At 42.1% G+C, this 16,941-nt stretch overlaps 2 protein-coding genes across 2 annotated transcripts in view; one reads left to right on the forward strand and one right to left on the reverse strand.

Moving 5' to 3' along the window:
- The first annotated feature begins 1,636 nt into the window (after positions 1–1,636).
- On the forward strand, positions 1,637–11,899 carry LOC118122124 (calpain-5). The gene is made up of 13 exons (XM_035178601.2): positions 1,637–1,919; positions 3,937–4,132; positions 4,304–4,435; positions 4,860–5,068; positions 5,497–5,689; positions 5,774–5,964; positions 6,649–6,726; positions 6,811–7,006; positions 7,101–7,223; positions 9,718–9,920; positions 10,401–10,522; positions 10,627–10,763; positions 11,281–11,899. Exons 2-13 carry the CDS (start codon positions 3,968–3,970, stop codon positions 11,461–11,463), a joined length of 1,932 nt encoding a protein of 643 aa, XP_035034492.1. The 5' UTR covers positions 1,637–1,919; positions 3,937–3,967; the 3' UTR covers positions 11,464–11,899.
- A 2,316-nt stretch (positions 11,900–14,215) lies between these two features.
- Positions 14,216–16,941, reverse strand: part of LOC118122125 (serine/threonine-protein kinase PAK 3) — a 29,226-nt gene continuing 26,500 nt past the window's right edge. The window contains exons 13-16 of the mRNA XM_035178602.2: positions 16,733–16,832; positions 16,385–16,581; positions 16,147–16,284; positions 14,216–15,527 (exon numbers count right to left, since the gene is read on the reverse strand). Coding sequence (XP_035034493.1) covers positions 15,438–15,527; positions 16,147–16,284; positions 16,385–16,581; positions 16,733–16,832 — 525 coding nt within the window. The 3' untranslated portion in view covers positions 14,216–15,437. The remainder of the gene's footprint in view (positions 15,528–16,146; positions 16,285–16,384; positions 16,582–16,732; positions 16,833–16,941) is intronic.

Here is a 16,941-nt window from a genome sequence, read left to right on the forward strand (position 1 = left end):
AGAACACCTGATTTATACACAAGCGCACGCTGGGAAACGGCAGGAGTGGTTCTAAGAGGTAGAATCATAATATACTCCACAAAAAAAAGAAGAAACTGCAGGAAGTGAAGAGACTGGACATCCTCTCCAACACCTGCAGACGTAATAGACTCAAAACCAAACAGGAAGTCGACCGGTTGAGCGGTCGTCTTCTGTGCCTTTTGTTTTTGAGTCTATTACGTCTGCAGGAAGTGAAGAGACTGGACATCCTCTCCAACACCTGCAGACGTAATAGACTCAAAACCAAACAGGAAGTCGACCGGTTGAGCGGTTGTCTTAAGGACAGACGTACGGATGAACAGACCGACCAACTTCTGTGATTTTCTTCTGTGTTGTTTTTCGAGGTAAACACAAAAACTAATATTTGACTGTCAAAGGATTCTCTGGTATATGAATGAATACACATTCCCACAAGGAAGTGACCTTTTGACTTCACCGACCCAGTGACTGTTTCCTCGGGTCTCAGTTTGGCTGCCCTTCATTTAGCCAATGACGTCCGCCAAAGCAACACAAGAGCATATTACCAGGCTTTACTGTGTTGCGTTACAATAAGTGCAGTCTTTTCTTTTTCAATTCACGTCACAGACACTGTGTGACTAGACACTTTTCTCACAAACTTTTGCTCATAACTGAAACCCCGCATCTCTTCTTATCCCAATGATTTACTTTTATTACCTCTGACAAGGAAGCTATGTTTTCACCATTGTCTGTCTGTCTGTCTGTTGTGTGGTTGTTTTGTTTGTATGTGAGCCGGATTATAGAAAAACAACTGGACTGATTTCCATGAGACTTGTTGGAAGGATGTGGTGTTGGTCAGGGAAGAATCCATTAAAATCCGAAACAGGAGGCGGATCCAAGAATTGTTTAAAATCTCTTTCTTTAACATTGTGTGACAGGGAAGTTTAATGACATTATCACAGGGAATGATTAATGGATTTTCATAATCCCCCCCTCCAAAATCATATTTTGGGGACTAATATCTATGATTGTTAAAATGTGGTGCAAGATAAGTGAATTTAAGGGGACTGGAGATATATATGTGTTCTACTGAGTGTCATTTTAGTTTTAGACATGTTTCCAGTTTCTTGGTCAGCCTGTCAAGCTCCCGTTAATTACTTCATTACTGTTGGCTGCGTCCGAGCATTCTTTCTTTCATTTTCAAGCTGCCTCCTTTGCCCTCCGTCTGAAGCTGGACTTATCCAAGATTTTCTTTCTTTTTTTGTCCTCTGAGGGATTTAAAGTGCTTCTTGTGCTCAGTAAAAGTTGAGGCCAGACCTCTGAGCGGCTGCCAGTTTGACTTATTACCACGGTTCACTGGCAGTTTGGGGATTGCACATGGCTTATTGGTTGTGTTTGTTCAGTTCCACCGGCTTCGGGATAACTGGAAGCAAATGATTTCACACAGATACATCCAGACTGTCTAGATCCTAGAACAGTGACGCAAATATTACATTTATGGGTTATTTTTAAAATGTTGTTATTGTAAAACAACAGGACAGGTTTTTACTTGCTTCACCTATGAGTTGCTAGGTGGTGGGCGGTAAAAGGTGTTCAGTTTCATTCTTCTCTTCCCTCCCTTGCTGCAATCACCATATCAGCCTTTGTATGACGTCTCCTGCTGCAGAGAGCTGCTCGTCAGACCAGTTTTCAGAGGCAGAGTTTGGCTAAAGGTTTTTGGGGACGTCTTTGCAGCCAGAGGATAAAACCAAGGGAGCTGGATTTTGTTTTGTTTTGAGAAAGGCACCACGGATGAGTTGTTTTATGTGACGGATGGTTTAACAGAAGTGCGGGATTGAGGCGGACACACATCCAACAGTAGCTGAACAGGACAGTGAATGTGTTTGATCTGGTGACTGGAGGGATAACACAGCTCAGCACAGGTGAGCGTTACACCTACAAGCCGATATTTACAGTCTCTTCTAATTCTCTTGTAACTTTCTCTTACTCAGGGTTTGGGGAATCTCACTTGTTTCTTTTTTATGAAACATCTTTAGTTTCTCAAGTAACACTCTTACCTCAGAAGTTTAAATCTCAATCTCAGATCTTTTCCTGCCCTGACAACACTGAAAAAGACTAAAGCTGTGACAGACATGTATAGAATGGTCCATTTTTACACATTTTAAACCAGTTTAACTGAGAATGTGTCAATAAACAGTGTGTGAAGCAGACATTTTTATACAGATGTGTGCTACACTACACAAATAACCCACCAAAAATAACCTGCCTGACCACATTCGTCAGGAACTCTCAAACAGATAACATTCACTCACAAGCAAAACAGGCTCACGACCTCGTTTCCCACAGGAGCCACAAGTTGTTTTAGTTCTACAGTAATTAAAAAAAAAAAATCTGGTAGCTAAGAAGTGAAGATATAGCACTCCGTCTTCTCGACGTCACAGTGCAGAGTGAAACAATGATAGCAGGTAATAAAATTGAATATGAAATAGAACAAACACAACCGGGGTGTGGCTCTGACAGTATACATGCATAAGTAGGTCAATGGTGAGTCAGAGAGAGAGAAGTGCAGGTACACCACCTGGAGCAGGAGAGAATAACTGTGTGCTGCCGTCTGGACCTCTACCCTTTCCTTCTATCCTCAGTTACCTTACTTAGGATTATACATTTTATGATATATGTATTATATGTAGCTATTTAAAAAAACAGTGTGTGAAACTTGTTACAGATGCTTCAAAATAAAGTTACACTTCATGTAAACTTATTGTAAAACTTTCCAGACTCCTCCAAGATAATTGAAACTCAAACATGACACTCGGTGAGCAGTTTATTAGGTACACATAGCTGTCACAAATACTTTAGCTGTCACATGATGTAGTCTGTCTGATGATTCTGGTTAATGTTAGTAATATAATAAGTTGCTTATTAACTAAAAACCCGTTAACAGAATACATGCTTAGTGTTATCAGCTTTACGCACAGAGATCATGACTACAAATACCGTCAATGTTAAAATATTATCTGTATATTATATATTCTGAAAAGATAAGTATTTACAAAACAATTGGGTGTTTGTTAAAACATGTTTATATATGAAATAAAAATCTGCAGCATTTAATCTAATCTGAAACATATTGTACTTTATACATATAGTATGTGTAAAAATATTGTAAATGAGTAATATAAATTCATGCTCTTCACCCAGACATTTCATTACTTATTATTTACTTCTAAAGAAACCCACAAACTCTCTTGAGGGCTCTTACCAAGAAAAAAACTTCAGTCAACTTTGAACTTGTTTCTTCCAGTAAATTAAATTAGGTTCGCTGTGATGTGTTATTCTTGGGAAAAATACTAGAAGATGGATCCAAAATAAATTTATTGACTCAAATTCAGCCTCAAGGGTTTAGTGTGAGGGGACAAATGTCAAGGGGTTAAAATATCTTCACTCCCCAGAGAACACAACTGGTTTTCATCTCTGCTTCAGTCATGAGTACAACACATCTTTTTAATGCACAATATGGCATTAAACAGAAAAAATAACTTGAAGAGCCAATCACACGCTCAGCAGCCTCTGTCTTCGCCCTTTGTTGTTGAAGAATAAAAGTTATTATAAATTCATTTGTTGATAGATTAAATATACCGTTACAAATTCAGCTTTCCAATTTTTCTCTTTCCATAGAAACCATGTCATATATACTGTCGTCACAGCCCAGTGTTGCTTAATGCTCATCAGTAAACTGAGTTCAGAGGGTCTCTGTCTCATCGTCTGCTGTGGGAATGCAGCAGCACAGACATTTAAACGATCCAGTCCAGCAGGCTTCGTCCAGAAACGCTGAGTGTCAGTGGCTGGAGGGAGCTCCTGCCCCCGCACAACGACAACTAAAAACTGTTTATAACATTTTATCATAGAGTCTGAGAAACATCTGGTGTCTGTCCTCAGTCTGCAGCTGTGAGGTCTCAGCGTTTGGACCATGTTCTCCTCTGCTGTCCCGTACAAAAACCAGCACTACGCTGAGCTGAAGAACAACTGTATCAGGGACAAGACGCTGTTCGAGGATCCAGAATTTCCAGCCATCAATGCATCGCTGTATTTCAGGAAACCGCCTTCTGGTACTGTGCAGTGGAAACGACCAGGGGTGAGTGAGTCCGTCGTGGTAATGGTCCATCACTAGCATCTGTCAATGAATACAGATATTCCTGCAAAAAATATTATGCAATGTGACTGACAACAAAACCTACACAATGATGTGCACAAATCTTTAAGAATAAAGTCTGTTTGGTTCATTTTGTCACTTTCTCTGCTGCAGGAGATATCCGATGAGCCCCACCTGTTTGTGGAGGGCATCAGTTCCCACGACCTGAACCAGGGTGTGGTGGGGAACTGCTGGTTCGTTGCTGCCTGCTCCTGTCTGGCCCTGAAGCCAAACCTCTGGAAGAAGGTGAGTTAACTTGGTTTGTTCACTCTGTGAGTCGAGGTGTTGGGTGTATTCGCTGCTGGCAACTAAACATCAATGAGGCCTGTAGGTTTTTGCATGAAATGTGACCAGCACTGGAATTTGCCTGAGGGTGTTCACTAATGATTGACTGCAAAACGGAATACCTTTGTCAAATAGACTTAAAACTATCAGTCAAATTGTGTTTGCTGGTAGATGACATGTGTTGTCACATTTTCTTATGAATGATATATTAAAACATATATGTATTGTATAGGTATATATTATATAAAAAGTCTGATATTTGGATCTCTTCTACGTCTAAATGCTGTATGACTGATGTATGATATATGATTATCTAAATTCGTCAGATACACAACATCAGGAGCCATGCGCCTCAGTAGTCAGACTGATGTTTCTGTGTTTCCAGGTGATCCCTGACTGGAAGGAACAGGAGTGGGATCCCAAACACCCGGAGGGCTACGCAGGAATCTTCCACTTTCAATTCTGGGTGTTTGGAGAGTGGCTGGATGTGGTGGTAGACGACCGGCTGCCGACGGTCAATGGAGAACTCATCTACTGTCATTCAAAAAACAACAATGAATTCTGGAGCGCTCTGCTGGAGAAGGCCTACGCCAAGTCTGTAAACTTCAATCAGATTGTCCCCTGTCTTTTTCTTTTTCATATTTACGTATTGTTGATTTTATAAAATATGACCTTTTATGTTATTGATAATTGTCAGTAGTAGAACAAACTGCTATCAAATACAATTATTGTTACTCATACATACTACTACTTATTATACTAATAATAACAACACAAAATATTTTGTAAATGCATAGTATAATCAAGCAACTATTACTGCTTTCTGTATATTGAGCAAACATCCGTTTTTTTAATGTTTTTTGTTTTGTCAATATTTTAGTATGTATTGCAAATTACAAATAAATAGAATCCATTCTCTTCTTCTACTTTATTACCAAATTTATTACATTTTATACTTTCTGCAACACTTCCTATGTGTAACTAAACTTGTGGTTGCCCTGCACTGTGTCCTCTGTGTCCAGGCTCGCCAGCTGCTATGAGTCTCTGGAGGGGGGAAACACCGGAGAAGCTGTGGTGGATTTCAGTGGCGCTGTGGCTGAAGCCATTAACCTGGAGGAGGAAGCCTACTACAAAGACCAGGAAAAACAAGACAAGCTGTTTGAGGACCTACTGAAGGTCTACGACCGTGGAGGAATCATAAGTTGCTCCATAAAGGTTTGTCCCGTTTCCAAATGTTCACTTCAGTTTCTGTACTTAAAGAGAAACTTAGTGGACTATTCCTGTTTACAAATTCACCAGGCAGGGCCTCATGAAATCGAGCTCAAGATGGCTAACGGGCTGGTGAAAGGACATGCCTACGCCATCACCGCAGTGAAGGAGGTGCGTTTGGGTCACGGGCTGCTGTCGTACTTCAAGAACGAAACCATCCCCCTGATCCGCATGAGGAACCCCTGGGGCCAGATTGAGTGGAAAGGACCCTGGAGTGACAGGTGAGAGCATTTTAACATTCACTTATTATCCCTCGTTAGAATTTCTATTTCATTTAACAGATTAAAGTAAAAAGTCGGAAGTTTGTTCCTGAATGGAGAGAAGAGCTGTGTTCAATCTAAGCTCATAATAGTTCCAGTGGATTTCAATAGTGACAAAAAAGTAACTCTGCAGGAAAACTCTGCAAACCTGTCCTGTGTCATTATCCACTTTAATCTATTGTTTATCCACACATGTATTCTCATTGTTCTCTGATTTCTTTTTTTATTGCAACAAAAACGTGTTTTTTAAGATTTTATTGAGAAAAAACATGATTTTTATCAGAAGTTCTGACAAGAACAAGGATGTGGGGTGGTCATTCTTTTTCCTGATGCAAGATCATTTTGGAATCTAATGCAACTTCTGTGCATCTAAGATGGCAACAGTATCAATCAGTGGTGGAGGAAGCAGTCAAACATATTACTAAGTAAAAGTACAAATAAATAGATACTAATGTACTGAAAGTATTAACTTTTCTACTTGAGTAACAGTAAGTGAGTATATGCTTATTTAAAAGACAAACTTTTACAGACAGATTTTAATACTCAAGTTGTGGATTTTGTGTTGATTCTATTTTGAACTATGAATTTGGTTCTTGAAAAAATCTTTAAGTGCATTAACCACTTGCTTTACTTGTTGTTCATCAGCTCTGAGGAATGGTCAAAGGTTGGGGATACAGAGAGGGGCAACCTCGGCATCACGGTGGAGGACGATGGAGAGTTCTGGTGAGTTCTTCCAGATGCAAAGCTCCACCTCTTGAGTTTATTTCCACCTTGACAGTTTAACAACACATGTGTTTGCATTCACAGGATGTCTTTCACAGATTGGTGCAAGTTCTTCACAGATGCAGATATTTGCCGTATCATCAACACTTCGCTGATCAGCGTCCACAAGACGTGGCATGAGGTTGTGCACTTTGGGAGCTGGACCAAAAACGCAGATCCTCTATTGAACCGCTGTGGCGGCTGCGCCAACCACAAGCAGACATTCCTGCAAAATCCACAGGTGCTGCACATTTTGGCTGCACGTTCTCCTCACATCACCTGCGTCCATGCACATGTGAACCTGTATATTTACTTGTTTTCTTCTTCTCTTACAGTATTTGTTTGACGTGACGAAGGAGGTCGATGAAGTTCAAATCTCCTTGCAACAGAAAGACGTGAAGATCCACAGACGAGTTGGTCAAGGAGAAAATATAACCTTTGGCTTTATTATCTTTAGGGTAATATATTGTGCAACACAGACACTATCCACAGTACTGTATTGATCTAATGAACGGTTATTGATTGATGCAGCATATTGAATGATAAGTGCCAAAAGACTGGCAAAAATCAGTATGAGATATGAAGGGTTTGTGAAACATTACACAGAGTTCAGGGTGAGGCTCACTAGTGATGAATGCATCCAGAGGAAATGATGCTTGTCAAATATTTGTTTATTTAGGGGGGGGAAGAGTCATTCCATCAAACTTTGGCTCATTTTTGTGGGAAAATTTGGCTTCACTTGCCTTTTCTCTTGCAAAACTTGTAATTTTTAAAGCATCAGGCAGACATTACGTGATCTTTTTATCAGAAACTAAAACACACCATTTCAGCGAATCATGAAACACAAAGAATGCGCACAATTAGGTTGATTGTTTCAGGCTGGAAAACAGAACAGAGACACACACCTCAGCCTGACAAAAACAAAAAAGAAACGTAGAGGTCAGAAGTTTGAAACCCTCTTTTGGACGACCATTTAAAATAGCTTTTCTAGATCATAATGCCTTGACCAACCAATCGCCCTAACCCTTGACCTGGATGCCTAAACCTAACCATCTTGGTGTAGAACCTAGAGGTCAGAGGGTCCTGATCTCAACCAGATAAAGCTTCCAAAGCTCCCAAAAGCAGGGCTAGGAGAGCACTTCAAATACAGGAATACAAGTCAAACAACTGAAAGCACAAACTTGGACAACTTACTCTGCATCCAACATGAGACTCTAACCTCCTAACCCCCCTGAGACACTAACCCCAACCCCCTAACCCTAACCCTGAAAGTTAGAAATGTTGGGATAAAGGTGATATGGAACATGGAGAGCTATTCACTCACATGCATCAGCCAGTGCGTTGCCTTTGGCTCCCCATCTTAACCACCCAGTCAACGGACGAGGCAGGGGGAGTCATTGAGATCACTTAACTCTCCCTAACCCTAACCCTAACCCAAACTATATCCTTATCCTTATTCTTAATCCATATCCTTATCCCTATGCCTACCCCTACCCCAATCCCTATCCCCATTACTATCTTTAATCCATATCCCTAACCCTAACCCCATACCTAACCCAACCCCTAACCCCATGTGCCTCAACCAATGAATTCAAATAATTAAAGGACAAAAATAAATCTGACAAGAGCTGTGACACTGTTTGGGAAAAAAAAGTTGGTAAACTAGCTGAAGACTTGACAATGCATTAACTTTACTCTATGTGGATTTAACTGATTATTGATAAGAAAGTCAAAGTACTACTCCTTTAAATCGGCTGTTAAACATGTCAGACTAGATCTCGCATGCAGAGTCTGTCACATTCACATGAGGCCACGTGACCGTATGTGGCATAAAAAAACTGACATCACATTTACTGTAGAGTGGCTCCCTTGTCAGAGATCTGGTTCAGTTCAAACACACACCACACGCTCTTATCACGCTGACAGAAGTGCTGCCAAAGGGGACAAGTGCTGGACAGCCATAAACAACACAGGGCGTGGGATTAAAAAAGCAGCACGTGTGCACGTGGCCCGTTGACCTGCTGCGAGCTCAATGAACCTGAGTTGAACCTGTGTCATTGATGGTCAACGTGTCCTCCTTTATGTGATGGACTCCACATGTTGTGTCCACACTCCCTCTGTCATGTGCTACCATCCACAGCAACTTTGTATTTTTCTGTTTGAGACGTGTTTTGTCAGTGAAACAATGTTCCTGGTAGTTGAATCAATTGGCCTCTTTTAAGACTTTTAATACACAAAGAAATAAATAATGTAAAGGTGCATGTTAAACAGGATTTTATACGTTTTAACTCTGAACTGAAAAAAACCCACACTTACAATGAGCTGAATTAGATTTTCAATCACTATTCTGCCAACAGGGGGCAGGAGAATACATGTAGGCAGCATTACTCCTGCAGATACAAGATTGTGTGTGTACTGCATATGTTTTATACATTATGAGTGTTTATTCAAGATGTCAGCCGTCTCACTTACCTAGGAGGTTAAGTTTTCATCTGCGTTTGTTTGTCTATTATTTAGCAGGATTACCATGACACTTGGTGGAAGGATGTAGTATGGTTCAGAAAAGAACCCGCTACATTTTGGTGTGGAATCCAGATCTGGGTTCAGATACAAGATTTTTTTCCCCACTTTCTTCAAAATTGTGAGATAGGATACTCTTCAACATTTTGGTCAATTTCAGGGAATAATTCATGGAATTTGGTGCAGATGGTCAAATTAAACATCAGGATCTACTGAATTTAAATGTGGTTTAATAAGGGAAAGGCCCTTGACGGAGGTGTGCGCTCTACTAAGTGCTCTTTATATCATGAGCCCCAGTCTACAAACAGTCCATCCTGTCCAGTCTAACAACAATGCTTGAGTTTGTATTTAATACGAACTATTATCCTGGTTTTAAATTTGATGTGGAACATGAGAAACCTGGTTAATAGTGACAGTTTTTCCCTTCTCCAGGTGGAGCTGAACAGGAAGTATCGGATGCATGACATCCTGACACAGCCGTCCGTGGGGACATCCACCTACATCAATGCCCGGACAGTGTTCCTGAGAAGCATGCTGCCGCAGGGCCGCTACATCGTCTTCCCCACCACCTTCAGGCCTCAGACGCTGGGGGATTACATGATCCGAATATTTACTGACGTGGCCGCGGACTGCAGGTACGGCTGTGTGGTGGAGTCAGCGTAAATCTGTAATTTTGGCAGATGTGAGACACACGAGGGAAAGGGAGAACACAGCGTCCCTCTGTTCAGACGGTTCATGGATGGATAATGTCCAAGAAAACCCACACAAATGAGTGTTTTGGAAAGTGGAGACTATAAAATGTACCCACAATGGTTGTTGATAGTCTGCTCACATTAAATCACTTTTAATTAAAACAGCACCCTTCCACTGCTTTTCTTGGACAGAGATTTTATTTTGTTTCTGACGTTCTTGTTGGCAAGTTTATGACACAAGACCTGACCCTGTTTTCTCACATACAGCTCGTCCAAGCAGTTTTATTTTAATTTTTTGAGACACAGACATAATACCACTGCAGTCTTTCAGTTGTCTGATAGCTGATAATATCAAAGTCAGAGTATCAAGATGTAGTAACTCAACTTCTCTCCTGGTCCCGTAATCCTCCTCTACTCTCACAGGGAGCTGACAGAGCATAAACCCAAAGTCAGATGCTGGAGCTCGTTTCTGGGATACCCGCAGGTCGTGACTCACGTCTACGTCCACGGAGCTGAGGGGCTGCAGAGCCAGGAGAACCCAGGAGGTCAGAGGACGCTCACACAGCTCCACTTCACCCCCATGGGTCTGAAATATCGCCAGTGTCTTTCTGTCTATAGAAACATGTCTTTAACTCTATCTTTCATGCAGGTGCAGACCCATATGTGATCATATCCTGTGAGGGCCGCTCGGTGCGCTCCACCATCAAGAAGGACACTTTGGAGCCAGAATTCACAACCAGCGCCATTTTCTACAGGAAGAAGCCCAGGAAGCCTGTAACTGTGCAGGTAAGATGGCGTCTGTCTGATGACTGTCATTCATCTCAGTTAGTCAGTTCGATGCTCAAAGACAATTAATGCAATAATTCTGTGGGTTTTTAAAGGATTAAAAGCAAAAGGAGTCCATTAGTTGGTACATAATGTGTCTGGAGCTTTCAAATTCAAATTCTACGATACAAATGAAAGAAAAAAGAAAATGGCATTTCACCATATTCAGCTCCGTAATGTTTTTAAAAAGTGGTGTGTATCTTTTTTAAAAAACAGATTTAAAGCAATATTTGTGAACTTTGTCATGTGTACTTTTTCGTTAACATATATTGAAGATAATATAAATGTTAAATGTTAAACTACATAGCTCACGTATAACTTCTATGTTCTTTATAAGTGATTGTAACATGACAATTGAGGGTCCAGGGCCTCATGTTTGTCTGAAGTCACTGTCACCAACACCAAGACACACGACCATCTTATACTGTGTGACAGTGAAATTCTCACCTGTATCTAAAACTCACTTGTTCCTCCTCAGGTGTGGAACAGCAACGCGGTGGCAGACGAGTTCATGGGCCAAGTGGTGCTGTCCGGCTCGGTGAAGGACAGCGCCGACCCCCAGAGGCTCCAGCTGAGGAAGCGAGGCCGGCAGATGGCCGACGAGATGCCCGGCCTCATCGGCGTGAGGATTGTCACATCCACTCAGCTGCTGGCCATGTGATACCCGGCCTTCAGTGACTCAAGAGAGAGAGCCGAGTCATTGCTGAGTCACTGAACTATATGTGGAGGACAGAAGCACCAAAACCAGCAGCTTTGATTTCCACCACTGTAGAACACATGCGATCACACTGAGCAGTTTTACACTATTAGAAGCAGGGCACTATTGGACAGACTGAATGTCACTTCCTGTTAATTACTTTGTATACAAACTTCTTTCCTTTTTAATTTCTCTAATGACTTTTCTAAACAAATGTTTCTATAAGTTATACAACATTTTTATATCGACATTTGTCAAGGTCGCTTGTGGGGACACCATCCCTCTATTTGTCACACTACACATACTGTGAGTAATATGGTCTTTACCATATGATTTTCATATTTATGGCCTGTATTCATCACAATGCGGAGAAACTTACTAAACAGCATGTACAACTTCATCATTCATGTATTGTCTGTTTCTTTAATTCAGCCTCTGTTCCCGTCTCGAATCAGTTCACCTCACAATCTTTAACAAAAATCAAAAATAAACCTCAGCATCACAAGCATCGTCACGATAACTGTGGTTTTCTTCCTCTTTTTATTTCAGTCCAGTTCCCAAACTGCAATATTTAGTTTTTTGTCGTTTTTTTTATTACACTCAAGACACAGCCATGCACAATTCAAAGTTCAAAAAGTCTATTGCTTCAACCACAATTAAAAATAGTTTATCCAAAACCTTATTTCCCCCATCCATCGTTTTTGTCCGTTTCCAAAGATGGGGAGAGGCCTGCTGAGGTATGCCAGATGGTTCAGCAGTTTTACAAAGCTAGACAATAATAAGAGTAATAATAATGATAATGATAATAATAATTTAAAAAGTAACATTTTTTGTCTTTGTTCCATTCTCTTGATACACATTAATAGAGGAATTTTCACACCACGTGTACAGGTTTACACATTCAGAAGATAGGAATGTACAGGCGCCATCACAGAGAAAGGGGCACGTCAGCGGTGTCTCTTGTCCCAATATTCACCTTTGTGCTCATATAGTTCAGACCTGTACATGGGGGGGAGGGGGCGAGAGGCCCCCCCCAAAAAAGAAAGAAAAAAAACATCCCAGGGCCGGCGCAGCTTCCTGACAGGACCCCCTCCCCCTCCCCCACACACACCTACCGCACACACACATACATGTACGAACACTCAGCAGTGGTACTCAGGACAGACTGTGTGGGCCCGCACACAGAGCGCTGCGTTCACCGGCTCTCTGTCCACACGAGGGAGGGTCCCATGAAGCCCCAGGCGACAGGAGAGCTGGATCCAGGAGTGCGTGTGTTCTTTTCTCTTCTTTTTTTGTTTTTTTGATTTCCAGGGTGCAAAACATTTATTGATACATACCATCGAGCAACCTGAATATTGTCATTTTAAGTTACATATTTCTGAAAAAAAGGGGGGCGTTTTCCCATCATATTTACATACATACATACATAACCTAACAATCTTAACCTATTCGAAGATGAGATACAGTGTATGGTTTTGTTTTACATGCATGGATCCTGTCGCATCCTGCTGCCTCCTTCGTCCTCTGCACAGCGGCTGTACAACGGAGGTGCAATAACACTACGCAGCTTACCCGCACCTCAAGAGTCAAGGTGGACGACACGAGTGAGGCATCTTCTAGTGCAGATTGAGGTAGCCCCCCCCTAGCACGCATCCACTGAGACACACACACTCACGCACTGAGGGATGCTACATGGGAAATACCCGACAAAGCTACGACACATAGTGGAAAGCCTTCTGTACAGAGATGAGTTAAAAACGCTAACTAAGGTTCGGATGGAATGTAAGGAGGCAAAATGAACCTTCTTCTGTTTTCAGCGCTCATCAGGACAAGGTACAATCATGAAATGGCACTCGTTGCTTTACTCAGTGGACAACACCCCTCCTCCCTCTCTGATCTGCCACACATCCAAACAGCTCATGACATAAAAAAAACTTATGGATCACATGAGAAAAGGACACAGAAGCATGAATGAGCAGCATGAAGGGGGCAGGGGGGGTGAGGATAGCTGGGACCTTATTGGACGTGTTGAACTGGAAAGGACGGCCTGGATTTGACTGGCATTCCAAACGTGTATGTCCACATTCATTTTATTACCTCCGCCAAGGAGGTTACGTATTTCATCTGCGTTTGTTTCTATGTTAGTCAACAAGGTTACGCAGAAATCAAAGGACGGATTATAACGAAACTAGTGGGAAGGATGTGATGTGGGTCAGGGAAGAAACCATTAAACTTTGGTGTGGATGGAGAATTTAAGGGGACTGTTGGGCCTTGGTGGAGTTGTGCAATCTACTGAAGGCCACTCTCGTTTAAACAGTCACCACAACTGTGTTGTTTTGACCATTTCAGTTTGAATGCATTGTCATTTAATGGGTTTTATTCTTGCAATGTTTTTTTGTTCTCAAAGGTCATCTTGTTATAGGTCTAAGGACGCAAGGATGCTTGGGACACTGTGATAAAGTGTGGCACCGGGCCTTCCATTCACTGCAGGTAAATAACTACATGACCTTCTGTTTCCCCACTGTCATAAAAAAATGTGAAAATGTGAAATGTTGGGATTCAGGGTAACACACAGACCACTGCACCGGCACCTTGAGACGGAATGTGTGTCACCAAATATAGATTCAAAATAACATTAAAACATATTTCTGTTGAGCCTTGTTGATGTTGAGCCGTCGACTCAATTCTTATTTTACACAGGACAACACAATAGTTCTTGATCGTACACAGTGTTTATGTACATGCATTTTTAAATTACCTCTCTTATTATCAGATCTGGATTATGCAAAAACTACCGGACGGATTACCACAAAACTTGGTGGAGGATGGGTTTTGGGTCAGGGAAGAAGCCATTCAATTTGTGTTTGGATCCAGATCAGAGGGCGGCTCCAGGAACTTTTTTTACCACTTGCTTTACCATTACGAGAGAGGAAGGATTTCTACATTTTCTTTTATTTCTCAGAGAATAATTCATGGATCTTGATGAAAATCAGGCACACGTAGGGAATTGATATCTACAAGTGTGTCGGAAACTTTGTGGAAGAGGCTGGCTCAAAAGAAATATGAGACCTGTATCTCTTCACTGACACGAAGCAGATTACTGGAGGATGTTTAAAGCTGGCATAGGTCTTGTGAAATAATTCATGAGTTTTTCCCCTGTAGCTGCACCCCTACACACACACACACACACACACACACACACACACACACAAACACGCACACAAAGCCACCATGTTGAGATGTGACAATCTGCAGAGGAGTAACAGTGTTTCTGCACAGAGCTGTGGTCATGCAGGCAAAGGTTGGGTCCAGAGTCGCTCTCTTGCATCAGCTGGTCGTTGCAGGCGTGGCCTCCCCGTGGAGGGACTAGAGGAGAGAGAACCCAGTCGGCCAAGGAGAGAATCAAGGGCTCTTCAGAGTTCCCAGTTTCTCCTCTTTACTCCAATAGTTTCTTCTTGAAACTGAGCGAACTTTCTTTTCAGTTTTTTTCCACCCTATTTTGGGGGGTCTGGGGAGCAACTGCCTCCCAAACAAGACAAATGACACAAAGAGATGTGCACACGCTCACACACACACACACACACACACACACACACACACACACACACACACACACACACACACACACAGCACACGTACTTGTGATGGACTGCTCTACATGTACAGAGTGCTGGAAAAGAAAACGAAGAGGCAAGGTCTTTTTTCAGCAGCATGGGCCGAGAGGCTGCAAGGCCAGATGTCCGTCCTACACATGAGGCCTGGGGTTCTTTTGTCCTTGTGCTGTCACTGTAAGTCACATAACCCCCCACCACCACCACCATCCTTGTGCCATCGCTATCGGGTCACCCACCGCCGCCCACACACCCAGGTCCCTGCCCCCATGAACGGACACAACACAGACGGGGCTCCAGCCTTGGGTGCGGACAGAGGGCACGCCCCTAGCGACTGCTGTTCTTTATGGCTTCCTTCGCAGCTACAATCAGAGGCGTCAGGCTGGATAGAGGCTTCGCCAGCTTGAGGAAGGAATGCTGTGGATGATAGAAAGGGTATGTAGGTGTGGAGCCGAACTGAGATGCAGATTTAGAAATATTTGCATATGACTGAATTATTAATGTTGACAGAAACTGTATTAGGTAAGATTTGGATAAGGTTTAGTTAAGGTTAGGGTGAGGGTGGCCCTGATGTGCAAATCACAAAATAATCACAAAACATGTTTTGCCAGAATCTCCTACCTGTTGATTCCTTTTCTTTAGAATTAAATACCATTGTTGTCTTTTCATTTGTTGTTGTTTTCTTATTTGCTGTTGTGTTTTTTGATTTGTTGTTGTGTTTTCACTTAAGGGCCACCATACATTACCTTCTGCTAGTTGATTTATGAAAGTAAAGTGGACAAAATCTGCTACTTTGAACTGTACTCCAACCAGTTTTAAATAAAAATAAATAATAATTACATCATGACTATGAGCATCAGGTTTTGTTACAAGTCAGCACCTTAAGTGTTTGTGCATTTTCTTCTGATCAGTATTAAGTTTTAAATTATAATACTACCTGGTTGATGCTACATCACCCACATGGTACAGTACTAGTCGATTCATAAGATATTAACTGTGGAAAAAGTGTGTGTAGGTGCGTGAGTCTCAGTTTCACCTGTAGGAGCTCCTTGGCAGAGCCTCTGCGGTCCACATCCATCTCCAGACAGCGGTTGAGAAAATCTCTGAACACAGACGACAGCCTCTCTGGGTTCTGCAGCTCTGGAGTCCCGTTGGTAGCTATCAGGTACAGCGCCTGGATGTGGGCAAAAAGACGATCAAAATCTGGATATTTTATCTCCACTACTCCAGCTAACATCATAAGTCCTGTGTTGTGGCTGCAGTTTGTGTTTTACCCTAAGTGGATTCTCGTTCAGATAGGGCGGCTCTCCCTCCACCATCTCTATCGCCATGATTCCCAGGGACCAGATATCCACTTTTGGCCCGTAAGCCTTCCGAGTCACCACCTCCGGTGCCATCCAGTAGGGCGTTCCCACCATCGTGCTGCGCTTGTTCTGCTCTGGGGTGATCTGGGCACAGAACCCAAAGTCGGCTGCAGAGGGAGACATTGAGTTATTCATTCTTGCTTTTTATGTTTCATTTAAAACAATGCCATGTTTCTAAACACTTAATCTGAACCACTTGTTTGACGTCAATTGTGCTTTTCACCAATTTAGATTAATGTCATAAAAGTTAGGACTTACTAAGCTTGACGGATCCGTCCATCCCCAAGAGGATGTTGTCACTTTTTATATCTCTGTGGATCACCTGGTTGGAGTGAAGGAAGTCCAGAGCTTGAAGACACTGCAGAGGGAAAAAAGGGGGAAAGAAAATGACATCTAAAAATGATATCTTAATAACACCCACACACACAAGCAACCCTATACTAAGCACACTCTTGGACAGTCTCTTT

This window comes from Hippoglossus stenolepis, chromosome 15 (genome assembly GCF_022539355.2).
Source record: "Hippoglossus stenolepis isolate QCI-W04-F060 chromosome 15, HSTE1.2, whole genome shotgun sequence".
In the NCBI taxonomy this organism is placed as follows: Eukaryota; Metazoa; Chordata; class Actinopteri; order Pleuronectiformes; family Pleuronectidae; genus Hippoglossus; species Hippoglossus stenolepis.

Excerpts from the sequence above, each read along its gene's own strand:
- LOC118122124 (XM_035178601.2), top strand. The coding sequence starts at position 3,968 with ATGTTCTCCTCTGCTGTCCCGTACAAAAACCAGCACTACGCTGAGCTG. Across the intron at positions 5,069-5,496 it reads CTGGAGAAGGCCTACGCCAA|GCTCGCCAGCTGCTATGAGT; the intron begins GTCTGTAAACTT and ends CTCTGTGTCCAG. Across the intron at positions 7,007-7,100 it reads CATTCCTGCAAAATCCACAG|TATTTGTTTGACGTGACGAA; the intron begins GTGCTGCACATT and ends CTTCTCTTACAG.